General features: G+C 42.9%; 2 protein-coding genes and 1 non-coding gene across 5 annotated transcripts in view; 2 read left to right on the top strand and 1 right to left on the bottom strand.

Moving 5' to 3' along the window:
* The window catches only part of ESPL1 (extra spindle pole bodies like 1, separase), a 185,938-nt gene extending 175,551 nt beyond the window's left edge, over window positions 1–10,387 (top strand). For 2 of the 3 annotated variants that reach the window (XM_077483856.1, XM_077483855.1), the window contains exons 29-31: window positions 1,244–1,327; window positions 1,439–1,603; window positions 9,677–10,387. In XM_077483856.1, coding sequence (XP_077339982.1) covers window positions 1,244–1,327; window positions 1,439–1,603; window positions 9,677–9,878 — 451 coding nt within the window. In that variant the 3' untranslated portion in view covers window positions 9,879–10,387. Of the gene's footprint in view, window positions 1–1,243; window positions 1,328–1,438; window positions 1,604–5,548; window positions 5,682–9,676 lie in introns of all 3 variants that reach the window. The other variant, XM_077483857.1, reaches the window with a different exon arrangement.
* A 7,272-nt stretch (window positions 10,388–17,659) lies between these two features.
* On the bottom strand, window positions 17,660–17,741 carry TRNAL-AAG (transfer RNA leucine (anticodon AAG)). The gene has a single exon. It is a non-coding gene; the product is annotated as a tRNA-Leu (tRNA).
* A 4,557-nt stretch (window positions 17,742–22,298) lies between these two features.
* The window catches only part of MYG1 (MYG1 exonuclease), a 51,877-nt gene continuing 50,756 nt past the window's right edge, over window positions 22,299–23,419 (top strand). The window contains exon 1 of the mRNA XM_077483854.1: window positions 22,299–22,580. Coding sequence (XP_077339980.1) covers window positions 22,359–22,580 — 222 coding nt within the window. The 5' untranslated portion in view covers window positions 22,299–22,358. The remainder of the gene's footprint in view (window positions 22,581–23,419) is intronic.

Here is a 23,419-nt window from a genome sequence, read left to right as displayed (position 1 = left end):
ACCGTAGAGGTGATCAAATACCACCAAAAGAAAGCTCTATTTGTGGGAAAAAAATTATAAAAATTTCATTTGGGTACAGTGTAGCATGACCGCGCAATTGTCATTCAAAGTGCGACAGCGCTGAAAGCTCAAAATTGGTCTGGGCAGGAAGGTGTTTAAGTGCCCTGTATTGAAGTGGTTAATAATGCAGTTGATGCGCAGTGTTGCCTCATCAAAGTAACATGCTGCCTACTTTTCAACACGCCACTACCGCTGCTGTGTGTATTTCATTGTGTGGTGGTGTACATTGTAATATTTGTGGCAGGCATTGAAGGGTGGTTATGAGACTTTAAAAATGCTGCAGGGCATTGGCTCATGTGTAAAGGAGCCTTAAAGCATTCATTTTCTTTTTTGGAGGGAGTTCCACGGGAACCCTGTCACTAAACCATTTGTTTTAAAATACATTTTGCCATTTGATTTTATAGTGGTGTGATTGGCTCTCTTGACGTCATTCCACATCATTTCTATATGGGGACAAGGTCTGTGCTCTGACTGGGATACTTCAAAAGGCGCTTTTGTTAAAGTAAAGTAATGAATTCCCAAAATATCAGGATATACAGGATAATGTCAGGGTGGCTGTCCACCAGCGAAAGCTTAATAGAAGTTTGGTGTTACAGCGGGACACTGGCATTGAAGTAAATCTAGCACAGACTGGCTTTAGAAAAAGAAAATGCACCTTTTTGGAGAAGCCTAATCAGAACCCAAACCTTAAAGGAGAAGTAAAGCAAAGCTCTTTTGGTCCTACTGGTACTTCTCCTTGGGATCACGGAGTGCACTTAATTTTGCACTCCTGTGACCCAATGTAGCAGACAGCCGCTCCCGCCCCCTCCACAGTCGAGCGTGTCAGTGAGCACTGAAGGGACAGAGAAAAGAGCCGGTGATGCTTTCCTTTTTTAAATTGTTCCCCAAAGTACCCCTATTACTGCAGTGCTGTTTTGGTCTCACGATCTTTTCCATTTGAAATCTTCAGGAAAAGATCCTTGGGGAGGGACTTTTATTATTCTGCTGATGTATGCTCTCAACAATGTAAGCCTGTGTTTGGCTACAACAGTGCACAGCTACACTAGATTTTGCACGCTTCAGTTTTAGTAAATCTACCTTATTGTCTCTAAATGATTCAACATGTCTATTTATACACTTCAGATTGTTACTATACATTCATACTTTGAGCTATTCACTTGAGATGCTTTGATCTTTTTTGTAGTGAACATGGATGGACTGGTGTTGTTAGATCTTCTCCAAAGTCTGAAATGCTCCAGACAGCACTAACGACACAAGATCTCTATATGTGAGTATTTCTTTTTGGTGTTCTCTAGTCTGGATAAAAAAGGAATTGGTTAGCTGTGAATTTGCTGACTAATGTCTGTCTCCCCCCCCCTTTTTTTTTTCCTTTGTGCAGTTATGTGGGACATGGAGCAGGTGCACATTTCTTGGATGCACAGACTTTGCAGCGGTTGGACTGTAATGCAGTAGTGTTGCTGTTTGGATGCAGTAGCGCTGCCTTGTCAGTCAGGGGAGACCTGGAAGGAGCCGGTTTAGTCTTGAAATACTTAATGGCTGGCTGGTAAGTTACAACAATTTTTTTCATGAGATCACTATACAGAAACTGATCATAGTTGCCTCTAAGTGCTACAATCTACTCATCCAGGCATGTGAACATTACAGGACACAAGGCATCTTCATGTTCGTGACTGCTTGGGTTATGCTGTGACCTTCAATTAAATGGACATTGGCCTAAAAATAAAAAAGCTTCCCCGCTCAGCTAAGACTGTTTTGTGCTAGTGTCTATAGATTGATGGATTAACGGTAGCTGGACCTGCAGAAAATTTGGGGGTTTGTTTTTAATGCTGCTGGTCGGCCCAGGGTCCTGCAGACAGTTCTAACCAAGGTAACCTTTCAGGTCCATGGCTGTGAACCCCTAATGGGAAGTCTTGTCTTTGGAGCATGGCTACCATAATGGTGAAGATTGGGTTTTACAGTGACCCTGCAGCCTGAATCGGTGATTGACTCCTTGGATGGAAGTCCTTTATGTGGCTGTGATCATTAGACTGTTCCTTTTAATATAAGGCCCCTTTTTGATGGTGTGCAGCTGGTGGCAGGGCAGCTGCATTACTAAAACTGGTGCTGAGTGTTACTGGTGTGGTGTTGCTGTGCCACTATTTGATGGTGGGTATGGCACAAAGCTCCTGCTTGATGGCATAATGGGAATTACTTTACAGGTCATTCAGCGACAAGCCAACTTTCCGCAACAAAACAGCAAACCCTGTCATAGGCAGTAGGTCCCCCCCCCCCCTTGGGTACTATCCCTGCAATTATATAGGCCAGTCTGTATGGTGAGTCACTGTGGCACACACTTCTCCTTGGCCTGCATATCCTGCCCTGTAATGGCTCCCCTAAAGGTCAGTTTGGTTCTGAATGCCTGCTTTGACCTGTTTTTCAACTGCTTCGCAGGGATATTGCTTCAGTTCCTTTTATGTCCAGGGAGGAATTTTCCACAGCCATTGCTCCAAGCCAGCTCTCAGGGTTTCTCACTGGCTTGGAATGTCTAGAAGACAAACGTTGAAGCTTACCCTCTAAAAATTATGTATCAAAAGAGCATCCTTTGGTCAAGGATGTGGGAGAGAAGGAAGCCGGAGAGGATTAGTCTATTCCTTCCTTTTTTTTTTTTTTTAATAGCAGTTGCGATCAACAAATTTGCCACTGCCACTTCTGGAATCTACTTCTCCCTTGGTCACCGGCTTTGGATCCTGGAAGCCCCAAAAATCCCCAGATCTTTAGCTGTGCTTCCTCATTGTAAGAAGTGATGTATGCGGATGGACTTAACTGAAGAAGGTGCTTGCATCTAAGTGGTTTGCTTAGAAGATCCCCGTATAGTAGTTCTCCCAACCGTGTAGACACATCTGTTTCTTACCTAACCAAGACCCTGGTGGTCTCAGCAGACAAGGTTAGTCTTTAAGGGTGCTACAGAGAAAAGGTTGGAAGCCCTCATTAAGACATCCTCCTTTTTCATAGATGCAGCTCTGTAACTGCAGTGGGAGTCTGCCAGGCCCTCAATGTGGGCAAAACTTTTCTTCAGTCCAGGGAATCTGTTTCTAAGGATCCTGTCTTTGGACAATGCATGGAGGAGTTTACAAGAAACTGAGTTTCTCAGTGGATGGCTTGAAGGTTCCATCAGGCAACTGTCTGGACTGGACATTATCTCCATTCATATGAGGAGAATCCTGTGGCTAAATTGCTGGTCTGCTGAACTTCTCTGAAAGTGGGTGTGAGCGTCTGTTTGGGCCATCCTTGGATGCCTTTATGCAGAAGGGGACAGTGGGTAAAACCACACTGCCTTCCCGGAAGAAGGCAGCAAATCTAATAGACAGAAGCTGAGGCCCTTTTGTCAGCCTTGGGCTTCAAGCAAAAGCCTATATTCCCCATTTCACAAGAATCTACTGAACATCAAATCCCTCCAATGTCCAGAGACTCTTTCCAGTGAAGTGGAGACAAAGGTCTTTAGATGGCTCTAGTGAGATTTTTTCCTATTCATTTTTTTTTGTTGGTTTATTGGCCACCCCTTGTGTTCAGTGCTTTAGGACATCCCAAGTAGTCATTAATATGAAGACACCTTGTATTCTGTGAGATACCATTAAGAATTTGGGATTCTGGGTTTGCTTGTACAATTCCTTAGAGTGCATCACAAGAGGAAGAGATTCTGTCCCTAAGGCTTAGCTGAGCTAGTAGGGGGTTATGATTAGGCAGGGAAGCCTGCCTTTTTTTGTTTGCCCATTGTATGTTCACCTGAGGGGGGCAGCATAATACATGTAGTCATGAATATGAAGACTCTGTCCTGTGAAGTACTTTTATAAAAAGTATTTTACAGGTAAACCACATCAGTTTTTATTACAGTGATGGTTCTAGGTTGTGTTTTTAGGAATATGTGTGGGAGGCAATCATTTTACAATTTTGTGTGCCATATCCAAAGATATAGACCAGAATTTTGGAATACCCCTAGTGGTGGACTTTTAAGGCATGTACAGTAAATATCAAATTTTAAAGATACAAAAAAGTTTTTTATTGAAAAGATTAAGAAAATACATAAAACAAGGAATGCATCAATACACTAATAATTTGTACATATATCGGTTACTTGAAATATCCTACGCGTTTCCTTCGCATTCTGGTGCTGGATGCCGTGACGGACGGGTGGATACTTTAGTAACACTTAGGAGCTGCTCTATTTGTTATCATCCCTAGGATTATCTACTATATCTCAGGACTGTTTGCTTTGCCCCAGTGTCTTTCCCTTGTTGGGTTCTTTCGTCTCCAACTGCCCATCAATGCTAGGGGTTTGGTCTCTCTTTGACATCTTGCTGGTCTCTCGGCCCTTTCTGTCGGAGTGACCACATTGGAAGGCTCCAAGGGGGTAAAACAACCATCGGCAACACCCACCCTGGTTTTCTGTTTTTTTTTTTTTTATAAAAAATCTGATGGAATGTCTATTCAACACACTGTTGTGAATATATTATATCTTACAATTGTACATACCCCCTGAAGAAGGAGATTTAGTCTCTCCGAAACGCATAGGGTATTTCAAGTAACCTATATATGTACAGATTATTAGTGTATTTATGCATTCCTTGTTTTATGTATTTTCTTAATCTTTTCAATAAAAAACTTTTTTTGTATCTTTAAAATTTGATATTTACTGTACGTGCCTTTAAAAGTCCACCACTAGGGGTATTCCAAAATGCTGGTGTTTATAGGAATGGACACTTTTTGGCACAGGTAAAGCTTCTATATATTAGTAAATTCAGCTATTAGCTATTAAAAATACCCAGTAGCATGCATTCTTTGCACATCTCTGTGCATGTTGCTACAGAAATGCATTTTGCCTCAAAATTAGAATAGTGCTCCTTCACCAACTGAGAACTTTTTTGTGGCCCCAAACCTCTACAAACCATAACCTAATTGGGTGGAGCTTGGTATAGAAGTGGGCTCAGCTGATATGGGTAGTAATGACCCCATACACAAGAAAAAGCTGGGTTGCTGCTGCTTTCAATGGTATATAACCCACATACCATATGAAAAATGCATTGATTGGTACAGTGCCTTACAAATGTATTCACCCCCCTCGGCTTTTTATCTATTTTGTTACATTACAGCCTTTAGTTCAATTGTTTTTTTTTATCTGAATTATGTGATGGACCAGAACATAATAGTCTAAGTAAAATTAGAAAAATATATACATAAAACAATTTTTCAGAAATGTAAAAGTGATAATTGGCATGTGAGTATGTGCGACCAATTACCTTCAGAAGTCACATAATGAAATGATGTCCATCTGTGTGCAAGCTAAGCGTCATATGATCTGTCTTGCACACCTTTTTGAAAGGCCCCAGAGGCTGCAACACCTACGCAAGAGGCACGACTAACCAAACACTAAGGAGTAAGGGACAATGCTGTTGAGAAGCACAAGTCAGGGTTAGGTTATGAAAAAAAAATCCAAATCTTTGATGATCCCTAGGAGCACCATCAAATCTATCATAACCAAATGGAAAGAACATGGCACAACAGCAAACCTGCCAAGAGACAGCCGCACACCAAAACTCATGGACCGAGCAATGAGGGGAATTAGAGAGGCAGCACAGAGACCTAAGGTAACCCTGGAGGAGCTGCAGTGTTCCACAGCAGAGACTAGAGTATCAGGATGACAATAAGCCGTACGCTCCATAGGGTTGGGTTTTGTGGCCAGAAGAAAGTCATTACTTTCAGCAAAAAACAAAATGGAGAAAAGGCATGTGGGAGACTCCCAAAATGTACAGTGGTGTGAAAAAGTGTTTGCCCCCTTCCTCATTTCCTGTTCCTTTGCATGTTTTGTCACACTTAAGTGTTTCGGAACATCAAACCAATTTAAACAATAGTCAAGGACAACACAAGTAAACACAAAATGCAATTTGTAAATGAAGGTGTTTATTATTAAAGGTGAAAAAAAATCCAAACCATCATGACCCTGTGTGAAAAAGTGATTGCCCCCCTTGTTAAAACATACTATAACTGTGGTTGTCCACACCTGAGTTCAATTTCTATAGCCACACCCAGGCCTGATTATTGCCACACCTGTTCACAATCAAGGCATCACTTAAATAGGAGCTGCTTGACACAGTAAGGTCCACCAGAAGATCCTTAAAAGCTACACATCATGCCGAGACCCAAAGAAATTCAGGAACAATTGAGAAAGAAAGTAATTGAGATCTATCAGTCTGGAAAGGGTTATAAAGCCATTTCCAAAGCTTTGGGAATCCAGCGAACCACAGTAAGAGCAATTATCCACAAATGGCGAAGACATGGAACAGTGGTGAACCTTCCCAGGAGTGGCCGTCCGCCCAAAATTACCCCAAGAGCGCAGCGACGACTCATCCAAGAGGTCACAAAAGACCCCACAACAACGTCCAAGGAACTGCAGGCCTCACTTGCCTCAGTTAAGGTCAGCGTTCATGCCTCCACCATCAGGAAAAGACTGGGCAAAAATGGCCTGCATGGCAGAGCTCCAAGGAGAAAACCACTGCTGAGCAAAAAGAACATCAAAGCTCGTCTCAATTTCTCCACAACACATCTTGATGATCCCCAAGACTTTTGGGACAACATTCTGTGGACCGATGAGACAAAAGTGGAACTCTTTGGAAGGTGTGTGTCCAAGTATATCTGGCGTAGAAGGAACACTGCATTTCATAAAAAGAACATTATACCAACAGTAAAATATGGTGGTGGTAGTGTGATGGTCTGGGGCTGTTTTGCTGCTTCAGGACCTGGAAGACTTGCCGTGATAAAAGGAACTATGAATTCTGCTGTCTACCAAGAGATCCTGAAGGAGAATGTCCGACCATCTGTTCGTGTACTCAAGCTGAAACGAACTTGGGTTCTGCAGCAGGACAATGATCCTAAACACACCAGCAAGTCCACCACCGAATGGCTGAAGAAAAACAAAATGAAGACTTTGGAGTGGCCTAGCCAAAGTCCTGACCTAAATCCTATTGAGATGTTGTGGTATGACCTTAAAAAGGCCGTTCATGCTCGAAAACCCTCTAATGTAACTGAATTAGGACAATTCTGCAAAGATGAGTGGGCCAAAATTCCTCCAGGACGCTGTAAAAGCCTCATTGCACGTTATAGCAAACGCTTGGTTGCAGTTGTTGCTGCTAAGGGTGGCCCAACCAGTTATTAGGTTTAGGGGGCAATCACTTTTTCACACAGGGCCATGATGGTTTGGATTTTTTTTCACCTTTAATTATAAACACCTTCATTTACAAATTGCATTTTGTGTTTACTTGTGTTGTACTTGACTATTGTTTAAATTGGTTTGATGTTCCGAAACACTTAAGTGTGACAAACATGCAAAGGAACAGGAAATGAGGAAGGGGGCAAACACTTTTTCACACCACTGTATGACGGAAGGTGCTCTGGTCTGATGAGACTAACATTTTAATTTTTTTGGCCATCAAAGAAAACGCTATGTCTGGTGCAAATCCATCACATCACCCAAAACACCACAGTGAACACATGGTGGTGGCAGCATCATACTGTGGGGATGTTTTTCAACAGTCGGGACGAAGAAACTGGTCAGGTTTGAGGGAAAGATGGATGGTGCAAAATACAGGGATATTCTTGAGCAAAACTTATACCACTGTTTGATTTGAGGCTAGGATGGAGGTTCACCTTCCAGCAGAACAATGACCCCCAAACACACTGCTAAAGCAACATTTGAGTGGTTTAAGGGGATGCATGTAAATGTCTTGGAATGGCCTAGTCCAGTGATGGTGAACCTTGGCACTCCAGATGTTTTGGAACTACATTTCCCATGATTCTCAAGCACTCTGCAGTGTAGTTGAGCATCATGGGAAAGGTAGTTCCAAAACATCTGGGGTGCCAAGGTTCACCATCACTGGACTAGGCCATTCCAAGACATTTAAATGCGTCCCCTTAAACCACTTAAATGTTGCTTTAGCAGTGTGTTTGGGGGTCATTGTTCTGCTGGAAGGTGAACCTCCATCCTAGCCTCAAATCAAACAGAGTGGTACAGGTTTTGCTCAAGAATATCCCTGTATTTCGCACCATCCATTTCCCTCAAATCTGCCCAGACTTCAATCCAATAGAAAATCCGTAGTCTGACTTAAAGATTGCTGTTCACAAGTGCAGACCATCCAACTTGAAGGAGCTGGAACAGATTTGCAAGTAGGGAATGGGCATAAATCCCTGTGGTAAGATGCGGCAAACGTATTCAAAGCGACTTGGAGCTGTGATAGCCGCAAAAGGTGGCTCTACAAAGTATTGATTTTAGGGGGTGAATAGTTATGCACATTGATTTTTTCTGTTATTTTGTCCTATTTGTTTGCTTCACAATAAAAAAAAAAAATCTTCAAAGTTGTGGGCATATTCTGTAAATTAAATGATGCAAATCCTCAAACAATCCATGTTAATTCTAGGTTGTGAGACAACAAAACATGAAAAATGCCAAGGGCAGTGAATACTTTTGCAAGGCCCTGTAAAACCTGTGCTTACTCTATGTGCATGATGCTTCAATATGTGCAAAACCAATACATATAATTAATATTGTAAGCTCCTTGAGGGTAGGGACTGATGTGAATGTACAATGTATATGTAAATTGACGGCGCTGTACAAGTATCTTAAATAATAACAATATAGAAATTGCTATCCTTGCCAATAAGGTTCAGGAATTGGTAATTAAAGTGCAAAAAAGTCCATAAAGTGCACCCAGGTCTATCAAACATATAAATTCCAAATTGTGACTGTGCAGCAGTTTCTGTCCTTATGAAATTGCTTTCAAAAAGTTCTCTGGGCATCCACAAATATTTTATTTAAATCCACACGTCAGGAGGAATGGCCTGGCCTCCTGAGGACATCCTGGTGACAGCGCATTTGGGGGGTGAGGACTTCCGGTGACATGTTATGTCAACCTAGCGGAAAGCATGCTGGCTCCAGGGAGCTACGGGGCCATTTTTGTGAATCACAGATAATGCCCTGTGCCAGGACAGGGCACCTTCTTTGTGAGTGGACATGTTGTTTTTTTTTGTTTTTTTTTTTTTAATTTTTTTTTTTTTTTGTTTCTTTGGTTTTTAACAATAAAATAGTTCCACTGTGATCTTAATTGTCTCCTTCTCTGAGCTATACTGAGATGTGGATCCATTTTACCGTGTTGTCAATGCAGCAGTAATTTAAAGCCTGGTTGACCCACATTGGTATACACTTGGGGGTTCCACAGCGGTGGGTGAGTACACGCCCTCGTAGGGACAAAGATGGTGAATTGGATTAGAATATTTGTGGATGCACAGAACATTTTTTTAAAACAATTTTATAGGGTTTGAAACGGCTGCACAGTCACCACTTTATATGTTTTCTGGACTATGATGCACTTTATGGACTTTTTTTAATGCACTTTACTTCCACTACTAGCATTTTTTTTTATATTATATTTAAAGGGTAAGCACAACTTTTACAATAATCCATTATTTTGTGGACTTTAATTTTAGTTGTAAGCCTATTTTTGGTTATAATATAAAGGTAGTTATCATCTACACAATACTGCTTGAGTAAATATTCCATGGATAATTTTTTGTTTCTTTTATTTAATTTTAGCCCTACGGTAGTTGGTAACTTATGGGATGTCACAGACCGAGAGATTGACCGTTACACAGTGGCGTTCTTACAGGATTGGTTGAAGGCAGGGCCTGGTAGCCAACTTCTGAAGTACTTGGCAGAGTCACGCCAGGCTCCAAAGCTCAAGTATATAATTGGTGCAGCTCCTGTGGCTTATGGCTTACCTGTGGCCCTTCAGTGACTTTAAGCCTAATTCAACACATTGTACAGAACATTATTTATAAGCTTTGCAATTGTAAGCAACCTAAATCCTGTCTCATAGCTGTGCAGCTGAAAATGTTTTTCACAAAGTTGCAGAATGTGTTAGTGCTTTTCTGAAAAAAAAAACGCATGCTCTAATATTTGCGCATTAAATCCTTTTGTTTGGTTGGAGGAATCCAACCTCCAATGTAATCTAGTCGAATATTGTATTATATCAGCAGAGCTGCCCCAATATAGGCCTGGTGTGATAAATGTTTAATTTCTGAAGTTTTGTATAACATTAATGTTTTTAAGACTTTTTTTTTTTTTTTTTTTTTTTCATTAAAAAAAAAAATGGGGTTTCAGTATTTCTATGCACATCACTCAGGTAATTTTTTAATATCATTGCTTTGTATTAAATATAATTTAGTCACAAAGGTTTGACAATATATCTGCTGTATGTGTATGTAAATTATTATCTTGGATAATAAAGAGTGTTTGTTTATTTTTCATGATTGCAAATCTTTTTTTTTATATATAACTCAAAGCTTCAAAGAAGTTCCAAATGTTCAGCACAGGTAATTAATAAACGTGTTTTTAATGTGACAATACAAATTCTGATTCAGGTGGAGTTTACCGTGGCATGGATGTAGTAGTGACTTATAAAAAAGATGGGCACCTCTAAGTGCAATATTAAAAGATTTAAACAAGTGCACAAGGTCGTAGAATGTTAAAAGCATGTAACATGGAGTCGTGGTTTGTTGATCCATCCTCTGTCCGCATACAGGGAGCCATCCAGCAGCTGTCGGTTTTCTTTTATGTGTGTGGGAGCGATGAGGTGGCCTATGTTTTCGGTTCATGCTGGAACGCACAAGGCCGATGGCGTCAGTGAGGGGTAGTGGGCGGTAACGCATTTTGGAGCATGCACGAAAGTGCTGCTTGAAGTGTCATCCAACTGTCGCCTCCCCAGACCAGCCATCCACCTCCACCAGAGCACCCTCACCTCCCCTTCTGTAGTAGTGACTTAATGACTAGGCTAATACTAAAGGGTATTGTGACGAAAAAATAAATGCAGTGTTGGAGATTGCATGTTTATACAACTTTTCAGTTCAGAAAAGATAACTTGGTGAAGATTTCTTGAATAAGCCCACACATGATTGGTTGAGATACAGTAATATATAATTATACCTTCCATACAGTTGCTTATTTTTATTTATTTTTTTAAAGTCAATGGCTAAGCATTATCTACAGTACGTCAGATTTTTATGAGGCGACCCCCCAACCCTTTTGTCACAGCCACTGAGGGTAAGAATTTATGCTTTCTGCATATTAGTGTATATACTGTCACAATCTTCCAGAAGTCATGGCTATTTTCCGGGCATCTGCACATCACATGATTTTCATTTGCATTCAGCAGAATTGATCATTACATTTTACGAGCTTTGTGATGATCTTTAATTTTTATGTTCAAAATAAACCTGTCAGAGAAATGTAGGAATTGCTGTTACTGAGCTAGTTTGGAAAAAACTGAGTTGTCGACCTGAAGTAATGCATGCAGTTTTTAAGCTTCACAGTTCTGGGTAGAGCACGTCAGGGTCAAAACGAGGGGGGGGTGGGCAGCAAGGGGAGCATCTACTCCAGGCATGGCCACTGACAGAAGAGGGGACAGTGGTGTTAGAACACCTGTGGCTGGAACCTCTGGAGGGATGCTGGGGATGCCAGTGCAGTGACAGCTAAGCCAAGTAAACAACAAATGGTGGCAGCAGCAAAGACAGACTTCCAGTATAGGCTTCCTCTGCTGGTCTCTGCATTAGAGGAGTTATCAGTAAGAGCTAAGAGAGGAGTGAATAGAGGAAGTCTTTTGCTTTCAGCTCTGTTTACAAGTGGCAGCAGTGATGGTCTGAGCTATCACTGGATTGGCATCCCTCTAGATGAGCCAGGACCTCACTGCATCTGGAGAAACATCAGCAGAGAAGGAAAGTGGGAGCAGGATGATTCTTCTGCAGGATTCCAGATGGATCAAGCAGCCAGGTATTGAGCACCACTGCCCTAATAAAGCACAAACACCCCCCCCGCATCTCCCATCACTGAGCTCTAGTGCCCCCCAATCTGCCCCCACTGAGCACTGGGACCCCAAATCTGCCCCCACTGAGCACCAGTACACCCCTTGGTACCAATTATGCACTATGTACATTGACAGCTAAAGCATATAGTATACAGTTTAATATGTTTCAGTTTACGAATTAACAGGAAGCTGCTCAGCACAGAGCACTTCCCATTCATTCGTTGTCCAGTGCAGAGAAGGGGACTGGGGAATCTGTCCTTAATCTTTCTCCGTCTCAAACGTGAGACATCAGGGGTCTCTTTAAACGCCTGATGTTTTTGCCAACCCCCTCCCCCCCAACAGGGCTCCTAAAAAAATGAAATTGTAAAAATTAAACAAAATATTAAAAATTAAACTTTTAAAATGTGTAGTGCAGCAACACTTGCAAAATAATCCATAAACAGTCCAAAAGTCCCATCAATAAATGAAAGAAAAAGAGACAAATGGTAAATATATAGTGAATATATAAAACGAGCACGGGCCTCAATGTGTAGATGAATACATTCATAGACTTCTAAACACCCGGTGCTGCTCTTTTCCCATACAGTGACAATCCATTGCCAGGAGAAGGGCCTGCTCCCCTTTTTTATATAAAACAAAAATCACACGTAGCTATAAACCTACGGCTGTTTCTTCTTTTCTCCTCAGCTAGTACACTGCTCCGGTCTTGACCACTCCACAGATTCAGCTCCTAAATCGAGCAAGGCAAGAAGGACAAACAACATAGTGTACTCCGTATTGACTGTTTATTAAAACCGCATGAAAAAACGCACTCCCAGAATAATAAAATTAAAGTGTTCTTTAGAAGACTGTATCATCCAGTGTACCACCTCGAACGGCACAACTCTGGTGTGGCGTCACTGGCTCAACTCCTCCCCTAGACGAGCTGTGCCACTTGATGGGTGTTTTTTTTTTGTTTTGTTTTTTCAGCCCTCGACAAAAAATGGGTTGGTCTATAAACCACTTCCTGCCCACTGTTAAATGGCGGCGGGACAGTGCGGCTTTTGTCCTGGGTGGACGTCACAGCACTCTCGCGCTGTGTTGCTAGGACACAGCGCGACCCCGAGCTCCTTAACCATGCAGTCGGCTGCGTCCAATCGCAGCCGGTCACATGTAAATGTGCAAGTTATCGGCTCGAACAGTGTGTGGTGGGGGGAGAGCTGATCAGCGGCACCTCCTTCCAGCAATCTGTTCCCTGATTATGGTGAAGCCCCTCAGTGCCCATTAATGCCAGTCACTGTTGCCTATCTGTGCACAAAAGTGCTACCTGATCAGTGCCCATTAGTGAAGGAGAAAAATTACTTATTTAGAAAATATACTCAGACTAATGCGTTTTTTTTTTTTTTGTAAAGGATGAAAAACCCAGCAGTGAATGAATACCAGCAAAAGAAAGCTCTATTTGACGAAAATGCTTAAAAATTTGGGTACAGTGTTGCATGACCGCAATTGTCATTCAAAGTGCAACAGCGCTGAAAGCTGAAAAAATGGCCTGGGCAGGAAGGGGGTGAAAGTGCCCTGTAGGCAAGTGGTTAAAGTAAGAGTCACAGATGTACTCAATACAAATAGTCTGAAACTGCTGCTGCTCTAGCTATTGATAAAACATCAAATGGATTTGGACAATGTGTGGTGTGAGCAGCGCTACTCTTCACATCAACCCTATGAACCTTTTATTCATAAATACTGTAAGTGCAAATACAGATCATAAAAAATACAAAAATAATGTGCAAACCTATATCATAAAAGTTCTAGTGCAACAACTCAATATTATTATATATATATATATATATATATATATATATATATATTAAAAAAATGCGCAAACATGTATAAAAGAGCTAGTCCAAAAAAATCGTGTAATGTAATCTATGTTCAAAAAAAAAAAATCTATGTGCAAACGGTCCAAAAAAAACTCTAGCTCTCATCTCTCTCTCTCCAGCAGAAGTTAGTGTATGAAAGAGAAGAGGGCCGCCTCTAAGACCCCTTTCACACTGAGGCACTAAAAATGGCACCCGTAAAGCACCTCTCCTTTCACGCCAATGTGAAAGCCCAAGTGCTTTCACACTGGAGTGGTGCGCTGGCAGGACACAAAAAAAAAGTCCTGCAAGCAGCGGTGCTTTTAATCCCTCTTGCAGCGGGGGGGGGAGGGGGGGGGTTGGTGTGGAAAAGCACCGCAAAAACAGCAGTGAAGCGCAGACGCCCAGGTGCTGCCAGTGTGAAAGTACCGTAAGTGTAGCAATATGGTTACATTTAATGAAGGTGCAGCATTTAGCAGCTCGCATGGTTGATGATTAACCACTTAAGGGAGAAAATCTTCCGGTCCTTAATGACCAGGCCATTTTTTGTAAAATGGCACTGCGTCTCTTTAACTGACAATTGCGCAGTCATGCGACATTGTACCCAAACAAAATTGATGCCCCCCCACAAATAGAGCTTTCTTTTGATCTTTGGTATTTGATCGCCTCTGTGGGTTTTCATCCATCCAACCACAGTTCCAGAGGTCAGTGTGCTGATCCTGCCACGGTTCCAGGAGTCGGACGGTGACTGACATCAAGCCTGAGATGGATCCTAGCCAAAGCTCCAGGTGTTCCTGAGGGTGTGGGCCGATACGGGTACAAGGTGGCCTTTCGGGGAACTGGTCGCTTTATCCTTTGGTCGCAGGATGGATGAGCAGGCGTTTGCCCATCTTTAAAGCCACGGTAGTCAAGTAACATTGCCTCTCTAGTGCCCACATTTGTAGGAACACTTGCACCCTGCTGAACAATCACTACATTCTACTTTGCCTATCGGGATACTGCTAGCATCCCACATCCCACTTTGCCTTTCAAGTACCCCTTTGTTTATCCTGCTCAACAGGACACATTGTGCACCAACGCCCGGATAGCCGAAGATCCTGGATATCTCCATGGTTGGAACCCTTTCTGTTAGTCCTTCAGTATCGGTAATTTAGTGATTCCAGTTACTACCTTTTTTAAAGTGGAACTCTTGCGTTAATTATTAAAGTGATAAATTGGATTTGGGGCCTATTGCCTCACATTTAACCGGCAGGATTTGAGGGAAACAGACTGACCGTTGTTAAATTGGATCAGTTCCCCTTTGTGCCTGAGTGAATAGGCCAATCTGGACCTATTTGTTGTTTGACTGCGTTATTTTTAAGTCTGCATTTTGGTTTGATTAACACTATTAAAGACCACAGTTTGCCATTCCTAACTATGGAGTTACTAGATCACTGCTTGTGGAAAATCTACCAGTAAACAAAATTCTTGTTCACTACATTTGTGTCTGTTTTACTGTGTTTTCAAGTACACTGCTAGGTGTGCCAGAGGGGCTGAGACATTTCTTTTGAGGTTGAGAGGCAGAGTAATGGACTGAACAAACTTAAGCAGCTCCTTCGGGGGTATCGCTACACAAAAAAAGTAACATGTTCTACTTTCGTTGACTGTACTGGAATGCACTGCACTATTGTGAACAAGACAATTGGATTCCACGGTGAACACTGTTCGTGCATTTTTGATAGAGGATAAAAATACACTGGGCTGCATCTGTTGTGAACCAGCCTTAACCACCTTGCACCTGCGCAATAAGCGAAAGACGGCTACAGAGTGGCGCTCAATTGCCTGGAGGGCGTGCCTGGACGTCCTCTTGTTTACATCCCCTCGTGCGCTGCCGCGGGCGTGCATTGGGGGGAAATCTGTGTTGGCCGTGTCCCTTGACACAGCCTATCACAGATCGTGCTAAATGGCCAATCACAGCAGCCATTTAGCACTCGATCGGAGTGTCCAATGAGAGATGATCTCATATGTAAACATGAGATCATCTCTCATCACCGGCTTTCCCTCCTCACACAGAGACCGCGTGTGAGGAGGGAGAGCGACCTCCAGCTGCAGTGTGAACACACACACACACACACAAACCTTCCCCCAGTGCCTACTGTCAGTGTCACGTGCCATCTGTCGTCAGTGCTATGTATTGGTGCCATCTGTCATCAGTGTTATGCGTCTTTCTCCTGGTGCTCCAGGGCCTTCAAAAGTGTAATAGGTAGTCAACAAGTTAGAACACCTGAAGGTACTCTCTGCATGCTGGGCCTCTATGTGGCTAGGCTGTAAAAAAAAAAAAAAAGTCACACACGTGGTATTGTAATACGAGGAGTAGCAGCATGTATTTTGGGGCATCATTTGTGGTATACACATGCCACGTGAGAGAGAGAACCTATTACAATTATACATAGTTAGTAAGGTTGAATAAAGACACCAGTCCATCCAGTTCAACCTGAGTGAGTGTCTACAATTGTCCCTATCTTTGTCCATTGCACACTCACATCGGCCCCTACTGTCAAGGAGCCCACGATCCAAGGTCCCCATTCATCTAATAGGGCCAATTTTGGACAGAAGCCAATTAACCTACCTGCATGTCTTTGGAGTGTGGGAGGAAACCGGAGTACCTGGAGGAAACCCATGCAAACTCCAGGCAGGTAGTGTCGTGGTTGGGATTTGAACCAACGACCCTTCTTACGGCTAGGCAAGAGTGCTAACCACTACACCCCACTAAACCACTGTGCCGTCCATATGTGGGGGAAAAAAAATTGTGCAGAGAATTGTGGGAAAAAATGACATAAAAAATCTCACCATGAATCTTCCTAAATACCTTGGAATATCTCCTTTCCAAAAAGGGGTCATTTGGGGAATATTTGTACTTTCCTGGCTTGTTAGGGTCGCAAGAAATGAGGCCACCAGTACATCAGGTGTGATCAATTTTTTTTATGCTTTGCACCATAGCTTTTAGACTCTCTAACTTTCACAAAGGCCAAATAATATCCACTAATTTTGGGTTATTTTTTACCAAAGATATGTAGCAGTATAAATTGTGACCAAATTTTTTATGAAAAAAAATTAATCATTTTGCAAAACGTTATCACAGAAACATAAAAATGCCACCAACATAAAGCTCTATTTGTATGGGGAAAAGACAAAAAATTCATTTGGGTACAGTATTACATGACTGAGTAATTTTCATTCTAATTGTGAGAGGTTTAAGTGCCCCGTAGGCAAGTGGTTGTTAACCCACTAAGTTAAATTTACACCATCCTCTCTGTTTATTATTGTAAAGTTCTCCAGTGCCTTATCAAAAATTGCAGCTATATACCTGATTTCAGAGCGCCGATTGGGGCTCATGTGACCTGCCGTCTCTCGGCCTTACAACTGCGGGGGGCGGGGCCGAGGTTCTCCTGCTTACATCAGTCAAGAGGGAGGGGGAGAGGACAAGAGAGGCGGTGGGACACGTGTGTGCCGATCGGCGCTCTGAAAACAGGTATATAGCTGTATTTTATTTTATAAGGCACAGACACAGCGGCCGATTACATGAATAAGCAGAGAGGATAGTGTAAATTTAACACTCATTTTAGCAGCGGCAGAGGGTGGAGCAGGACAGAGGAGAGTTGCGGATAACAGTAGCACGTAACCTGACCACGGCTCAGGGCTTAGCAGCTATGATAAACCGTGGTCAGGGGAGGGCAGAACCAGCCAGGTATTTCAGATGTTACCGGGGGCCAAATGACACAGCACAAGCACTGTGCTGTATAACATGCTTTAACCACTTAAGGACCGGAAGATTTTACCCCCTTTTTTTTTTTTTTTTTTTTTTTTTTTTTTTTTTATATTTTAATTTTAAAAATTAAAGGAGTTTGGCAGCAGTGGGATTCGAGCCCACGCCCCCAAAGAGACTGGAGCCTTAATCCAGCGCCTTAGACCGCTCGGCCATGCTACCCATCGATTTTACCCCCTTAATGACCAGGCCATTTTTTTGCGATAGGGCACTGTTGCTTTTCTTTTTGTAAAATTCTGTTCATTAAGAATTTCAACACATACAAAAAACACACAGTTTATAACATGGGCCACATATTGCAATCAAACATAACAGTCCTCAGCACTGGCCTTACTGTATAACCCTGAGACTAAACATGTAAAAATATTTGCACGTGCGACTGTATATAACACCACCAAAGGACTTATATAGGCGCCACCCACCATAGAACTAACTTGTGTCGTCAAATCAACAGATCTCTAGAATGATATATGGGCCCTCGCTCATCCCCAAACATATTTCATACATGTTATGCATTGCATTATTTATCCACCATAAATGACCATTTTAATCAGATACCGTGGATGTACTGTTCAGTCAACCACCCCACACCTTCTCGAACTTGTTTCGTATGCCTCTACTAGTATATGTAGACTTGTATAAGGGAATGGCCTTGTTTATAATTTGCATTCCATACAGAAACAGGACAGAAAGAGGGACCGACTTTTTCCAGGAAAGCAATATCATCTTCCCAGAATCACAAAATATCAAGAGTACATGGAACAAAATCTCTTAGGAGCCAGGGAATCAACAATCCCCGGGAGACGCACTTAAACTGCTGGCTGTACACTAATTGTAGTAATCTCTTCTGCACACTCAGTAACCCCCTCCCCCCGCCAAAAAATTTGGATGGCTGCACAGCCCCAAAATATATGTAAAAAGTCTGCATTAGACGAAGTGTACCACCAGCAACTGGCTATGGAATATTTTAGTCAATCGGGACAGAGTAGGGTAAATTTGATGTAAAAATTTGTACTGAATAAAGTGATCCCTAGTTGATACTAGTGCACTGCGTTACTTTAACCGACAATTGCGTGGGCGTGTGATGCTGTACCCGAATAAAATGAATGTCCTTTCCCCCCCACAAATAGAGCTTTCTTTTGGTGGTATTTGATCAACATTCCGATGCATGCAGATGTGGTGTCTTGCTGGATGCCTTTCCCTGCACGGTTGTCCTATTGATGTCTCAGAGTCCGACAATTAATCTTGCAACTCTCTAATGGTGTCCAGGCCCTAACCCTCTCTCCCAAAGTTCTGTTAAGAGAAATAAAATCTCTTTTGCATTCAAGAAGTGTCTGCCGCCCAATTGAGCTACCTTCCATTACACCCACTATGCCATGCAAGCCACAGATGTTGTCCATTTCTGGTCCTGGAGGTCCTCATTAGACCAAGGGAGACCTGGGACCTTGCTACACAAGAGAAAGGGAGGGAGAGGAAACATTTCCTCTGCTGGCTTCTAAGATTGTTTAAGCTGCTGCTTGGTGACTGGTGGTCACTATCCCAATGCCCCCTCTGTGACATCATCCATTGCCACTCTCAGACTGCTTATACAAGACAGGAAAATCCCCAAGGGAGAGGCCAATGGTGAAATTGCAGAGCTCACTAATACCACATCTGTACAATATCTGTGCTGTTTAAGCAACATTACCTGTGGCCCGGCACATGGGCACCCAGTTTCAGGAGGAACATTCTGGGTCTTCCAACTCCAGCAGAGGCTGTGCTGCAGAGGGGATATACTTGCAGCAAACAAGGTACTTACCAACTGCAATCGACAGATAGTCTGGAGCAGTGTTTCTCAACTCCAGTCCTCAAGGCACCCCAACAGGTCATGTTTTCAGGATTTCCCTCAGATGAAACATTTGTGGTACTAAGGCAGTGAAACTGATCAAATCATCTGTGCCAAATAATGGAAAGCCTGAAAACATGGCCTGTTGGGGCGTGTTGAGAAACACTGGTCTGGAGCATGACCAAAACGGAAGACTACTTCAGTGTGGGGAGGGGCTGTTTATATTTAGCTAAGAAGAGGTGGTCCTGTGGGTTCCAGTGGAGGTGTTAACACATTGTGGGCTATGTGAAGTAGGGCTAGGAAAGCAGATTTAGGATGGGTTCACACTGGACCCTCTGTTGGGATTTGCGGCCACATCAGTGTGAACCCAGCCTCACTGCTACAGGGCAGCTGTTCTATGCAGAATCACGTATACAGTATATATGCGATTCTGCACTTCCTGGTAGGTTCGTGCGTGCCACTTCTGTAATTTGTCACAGCAGAAGCCACTCAGCTGGTGCCAGACAATGTCTTGCAGGGACACAGACCAGAGCTCTGCCTATGTAAACAAAGCAGAGCTCTGTCCTGACAGCAAGGATGTGATGGATTTTCTTTACCTGCAGAGAAAATCCATCACATCCCTTAGGCTGCTTTCACACTGCAGCGGGAGCGGCGTCGGCGGTAAAGTGCCGCTATTTTTAGCGGCGGTGTGCGGGCGCTAGCGGGGTGGTTTTAACCCCCGCTAGCGGCCGAAAAGGGGTTAACCCCGCCCGCAAAACGCCACTGCAGCGGCGCTTTGCCGGCGGTATTGCCGCGGTGTCCCATTGATTTCAATGGGTAGGAGCGGTGAATACACCGCTCCTTCACCGCTGCAAAGATGCGGCTAGCAGGACTTTTTTCACTGTCCTGCCAGCGCATCGCTCCAGTGTGAAAGCCCTCCGGCTTTCACACTGGAGTTAAAGGGGCCGGTTTTTTTCAGGCGTTACACAGGCGCTATTTTTAGCGCTGTAACGCCTGAATACCGCCCCAGTGTGAAAGCAGCCTTAGTGAAAGCAGCACACATAGTAAACATAAACACTGGCTAAACACACAGTTAACCCTTTGATCCCCCTGATGTTTAACCCCCTTCTCAGCCGGTGTCATTAGTGACAGTACATATTTTTAGCACTAATCACTGTATTAGTGTCACTGGTTCCCACTTAGTGTCAGACTGCCCGCCATACTATCACAGTCCTGCTATAAGTCGCTAATCGCTGCCATTACTAGTATATTAAAAATTAAATAAATAAATAAAAATTCCAGTATATATCCCACAGTTTGTAGATGCTAAAACGTTTGCACAAACCAATCAATATACACTGATTGTGATGATTTTTTTTTTTACCAAAAATAAGTAGCAGAATACATATTGGCCTAAATTTATAAAGAAATTAGTTTTTTTATTTGATGTTTTATAGTAGAAAGTAAACACATTTTTTTTTTTTTTTTCCAAAATTGTCTTTTTTGTTTATAGTGCAAAAAAGAAAAAATACTTAAAAAAAAATGAGAAAGCTTTATTTGTGGGGAAAAAAAAACAACATAACTTTAATTTATGTACAGTGTTGCATGACTGTGCAATTGTTAGTTACGGTACTGCATTACTTTATCGCAAAAAATGGTCCTTTGTTTTGTCAAAATAGCCAGTTCATCAAGATCTCCAATTACGTCACTTCCAGTTACTGTAAACAGTCAGTAATTGGAGATTTCGATGACTTGCTGTTTTTACACAACACCAGCAACCATATAAAATACAGTACACAATATTATGAGCGGATATTGTTAGTCTGCTCCAATACTAACCAACAAAGTGGCTGCCTCAGCGGCGGCAACAACTTTCTCCTCGTTACCCGCTGTTGTGTCAAAACAGGAAAAGTGTTTGTGTACCGGAGTGTACACAATTGCTGGTGTTGTGTCAAAGCAACCTGTCCGGTTTCTTATTGGAAATAATCTTCCATCTCGGCCATCTTGGTTCACCCCACACTCGGCCACACTAAGCCTACAGTCTGAAGGCGGCAAGCTGACATCTTTTTACACCCACCGAAATCTTGAATTTCACACATATTTTTAATGCTAAACTGAGTTTATATCATCAAATACAGTATTTAGAAGTCTGTAACACTATTTTTATATTGAATTTTAAAAGCAGCCAGGGTTGCCAACCACCAGTACATTTACTGACGGTTTGTAAAAGTCTGTGATTTTTATTTATTTTTTTACAACTGGCAGTAAATATCAGGGGTTGATAATCTCATGCGGTGTTGACTTTTTGTAACTCAAGCAAATTACTTTGTTATAGGTATTGTCAGTTTCCATATCATGTTTAAATATTCACTGTGTTAGTTTTGAATAGGAGTTATATAATTTCTCAGGTTGGGAGTAAAAAAATGTGCTCCGCCAGTAAATTTTCCATGTTTTGTCAGTAAAAAAAAAATGCTGCGTGAGGTTGGCAACCCTGGCCGTAAACCTGCTGATCTCACAGGTTTGCTAATCTGACAGAAGAACACTGCTTTTAAAATTCAACATCAAAACAGTCTCATGGATTTCTAAATATTGTATTTGACAATATAAGCTACATTTTGGTGGGTGTAAAAAGATGTCCGCTTGGCGACTTCAGACTGTAGGCTTAGTGCGGGGTATACCAATATGGCCGTGACTGAACATCACTTCCGTTACGAGATTTGATGGGTCGCCTAATCTGCTGAAACACCTGCTGTGGGCTATACGTGACCGTCAAAACTTTATTTTTCAAAATGCAGCCGGACAATGTGGACACCCACTGGGATCCTCCGTTTCATCGTACAGCCTATGTACATCGCTATTGCACGGCTCATCGTAGCCAGGAATAAAGGACATGTGACGTTAACGCTCTCACGGCAGCCGGAAGTGTAGTGTGCACTCGTTTATTCCACTCGGTCGGCCGCTTTATTTGGTTCCACATGGTGTGTCGGGCTCTGTTATCCGGGCAACTCCTTCTATCTTCCTGTTCCCGCCATCTCCGTGTCAGCTGTCACATTTTTCCCATCTTCATGCCTGAAGACCCTAAGAGGCCCCGGCGGGAGGAGAGACACATGGCGCCCAAAATCGGCACCCACAACGGAACTTTCCACTGTGACGAGGCGCTTGCGTGTTACCTGCTGCGGACACTGGAGCCTTATAGGGTAACTTGTCACTGGCTTGTGTATATGGGGGTGGAGGAAAGGGTGCACACCACACTACACGTGTACACGATGACTGGACAGCCAGGCCGGCTTCTCCTCCAGACATGAGGCTCAGTCTGGGGAGGGGAATGTATGGGAGCAGCCATGGCTGATAGGTGGTCTGTTCATTTTGGGATGTGGAAGGTTCCCCTTATTGAGAAAGCGAAGATGAGGCCTTCTTTTACACATATCCAATGTAAGGTGCGGACTCCCGCCCCTCCCCCCCTTCTATGTAAATAAAGGCAGCATTCATATGTATATCATGCCCCTCTGCAATGAGGCGATGATGTTCTGTAACCTCTAGCAACCAATCAGTGAGCAGTATTACTGTACAGTAATCTCTAGCACCCAATCAACAAGCAGAAATCATGTGCTGTAACCTCTAGCGACTAATCTGTGATCCGTAATGTGTGCTGTAACCTCTAGCTACCAGTCAGTGAGAGGTAATGATACACTGTAACTTCTGGCAACCAATCGCTAGCCTGATCTGGTTCAGTAAACTGATTTTGAGTCTAGCTGCTATTGTATGTCTCCGAGCATGTGGAGAGCGAAATTGCATGGAAGGGGGGGGCCCAAGAAAATGTTTGCCCAGGATCCAATCAATCTTAAAGATGCCCCCCCACCTCCTCTATGTAAGATGCGGGCCCCCTTCCTCTGTGCACATGTCACACCGTAAAAGATCGCTCTGGGTCACCGACCCATCCTCGTTACCCATGTGTAGCCAGCACTCATTACCCAATATTCATGTTCATACGGCTGACCATTTATGTGCGGAATGGCTGAAGGTGACGATCATTGTG

The sequence above is a fragment of the Lithobates pipiens genome, unplaced genomic scaffold (genome assembly GCF_037356315.1).
Source record: "Lithobates pipiens isolate NorthernLeopardFrog02 unplaced genomic scaffold, aLitPip1_a1.2 Scaffold_16, whole genome shotgun sequence".
In the NCBI taxonomy this organism is placed as follows: domain Eukaryota; kingdom Metazoa; phylum Chordata; class Amphibia; order Anura; family Ranidae; genus Lithobates; species Lithobates pipiens.
The sequence above is the reverse complement of the archived record's forward strand: the minus strand, read 5'-3'. Positions and strand labels throughout refer to the sequence as shown.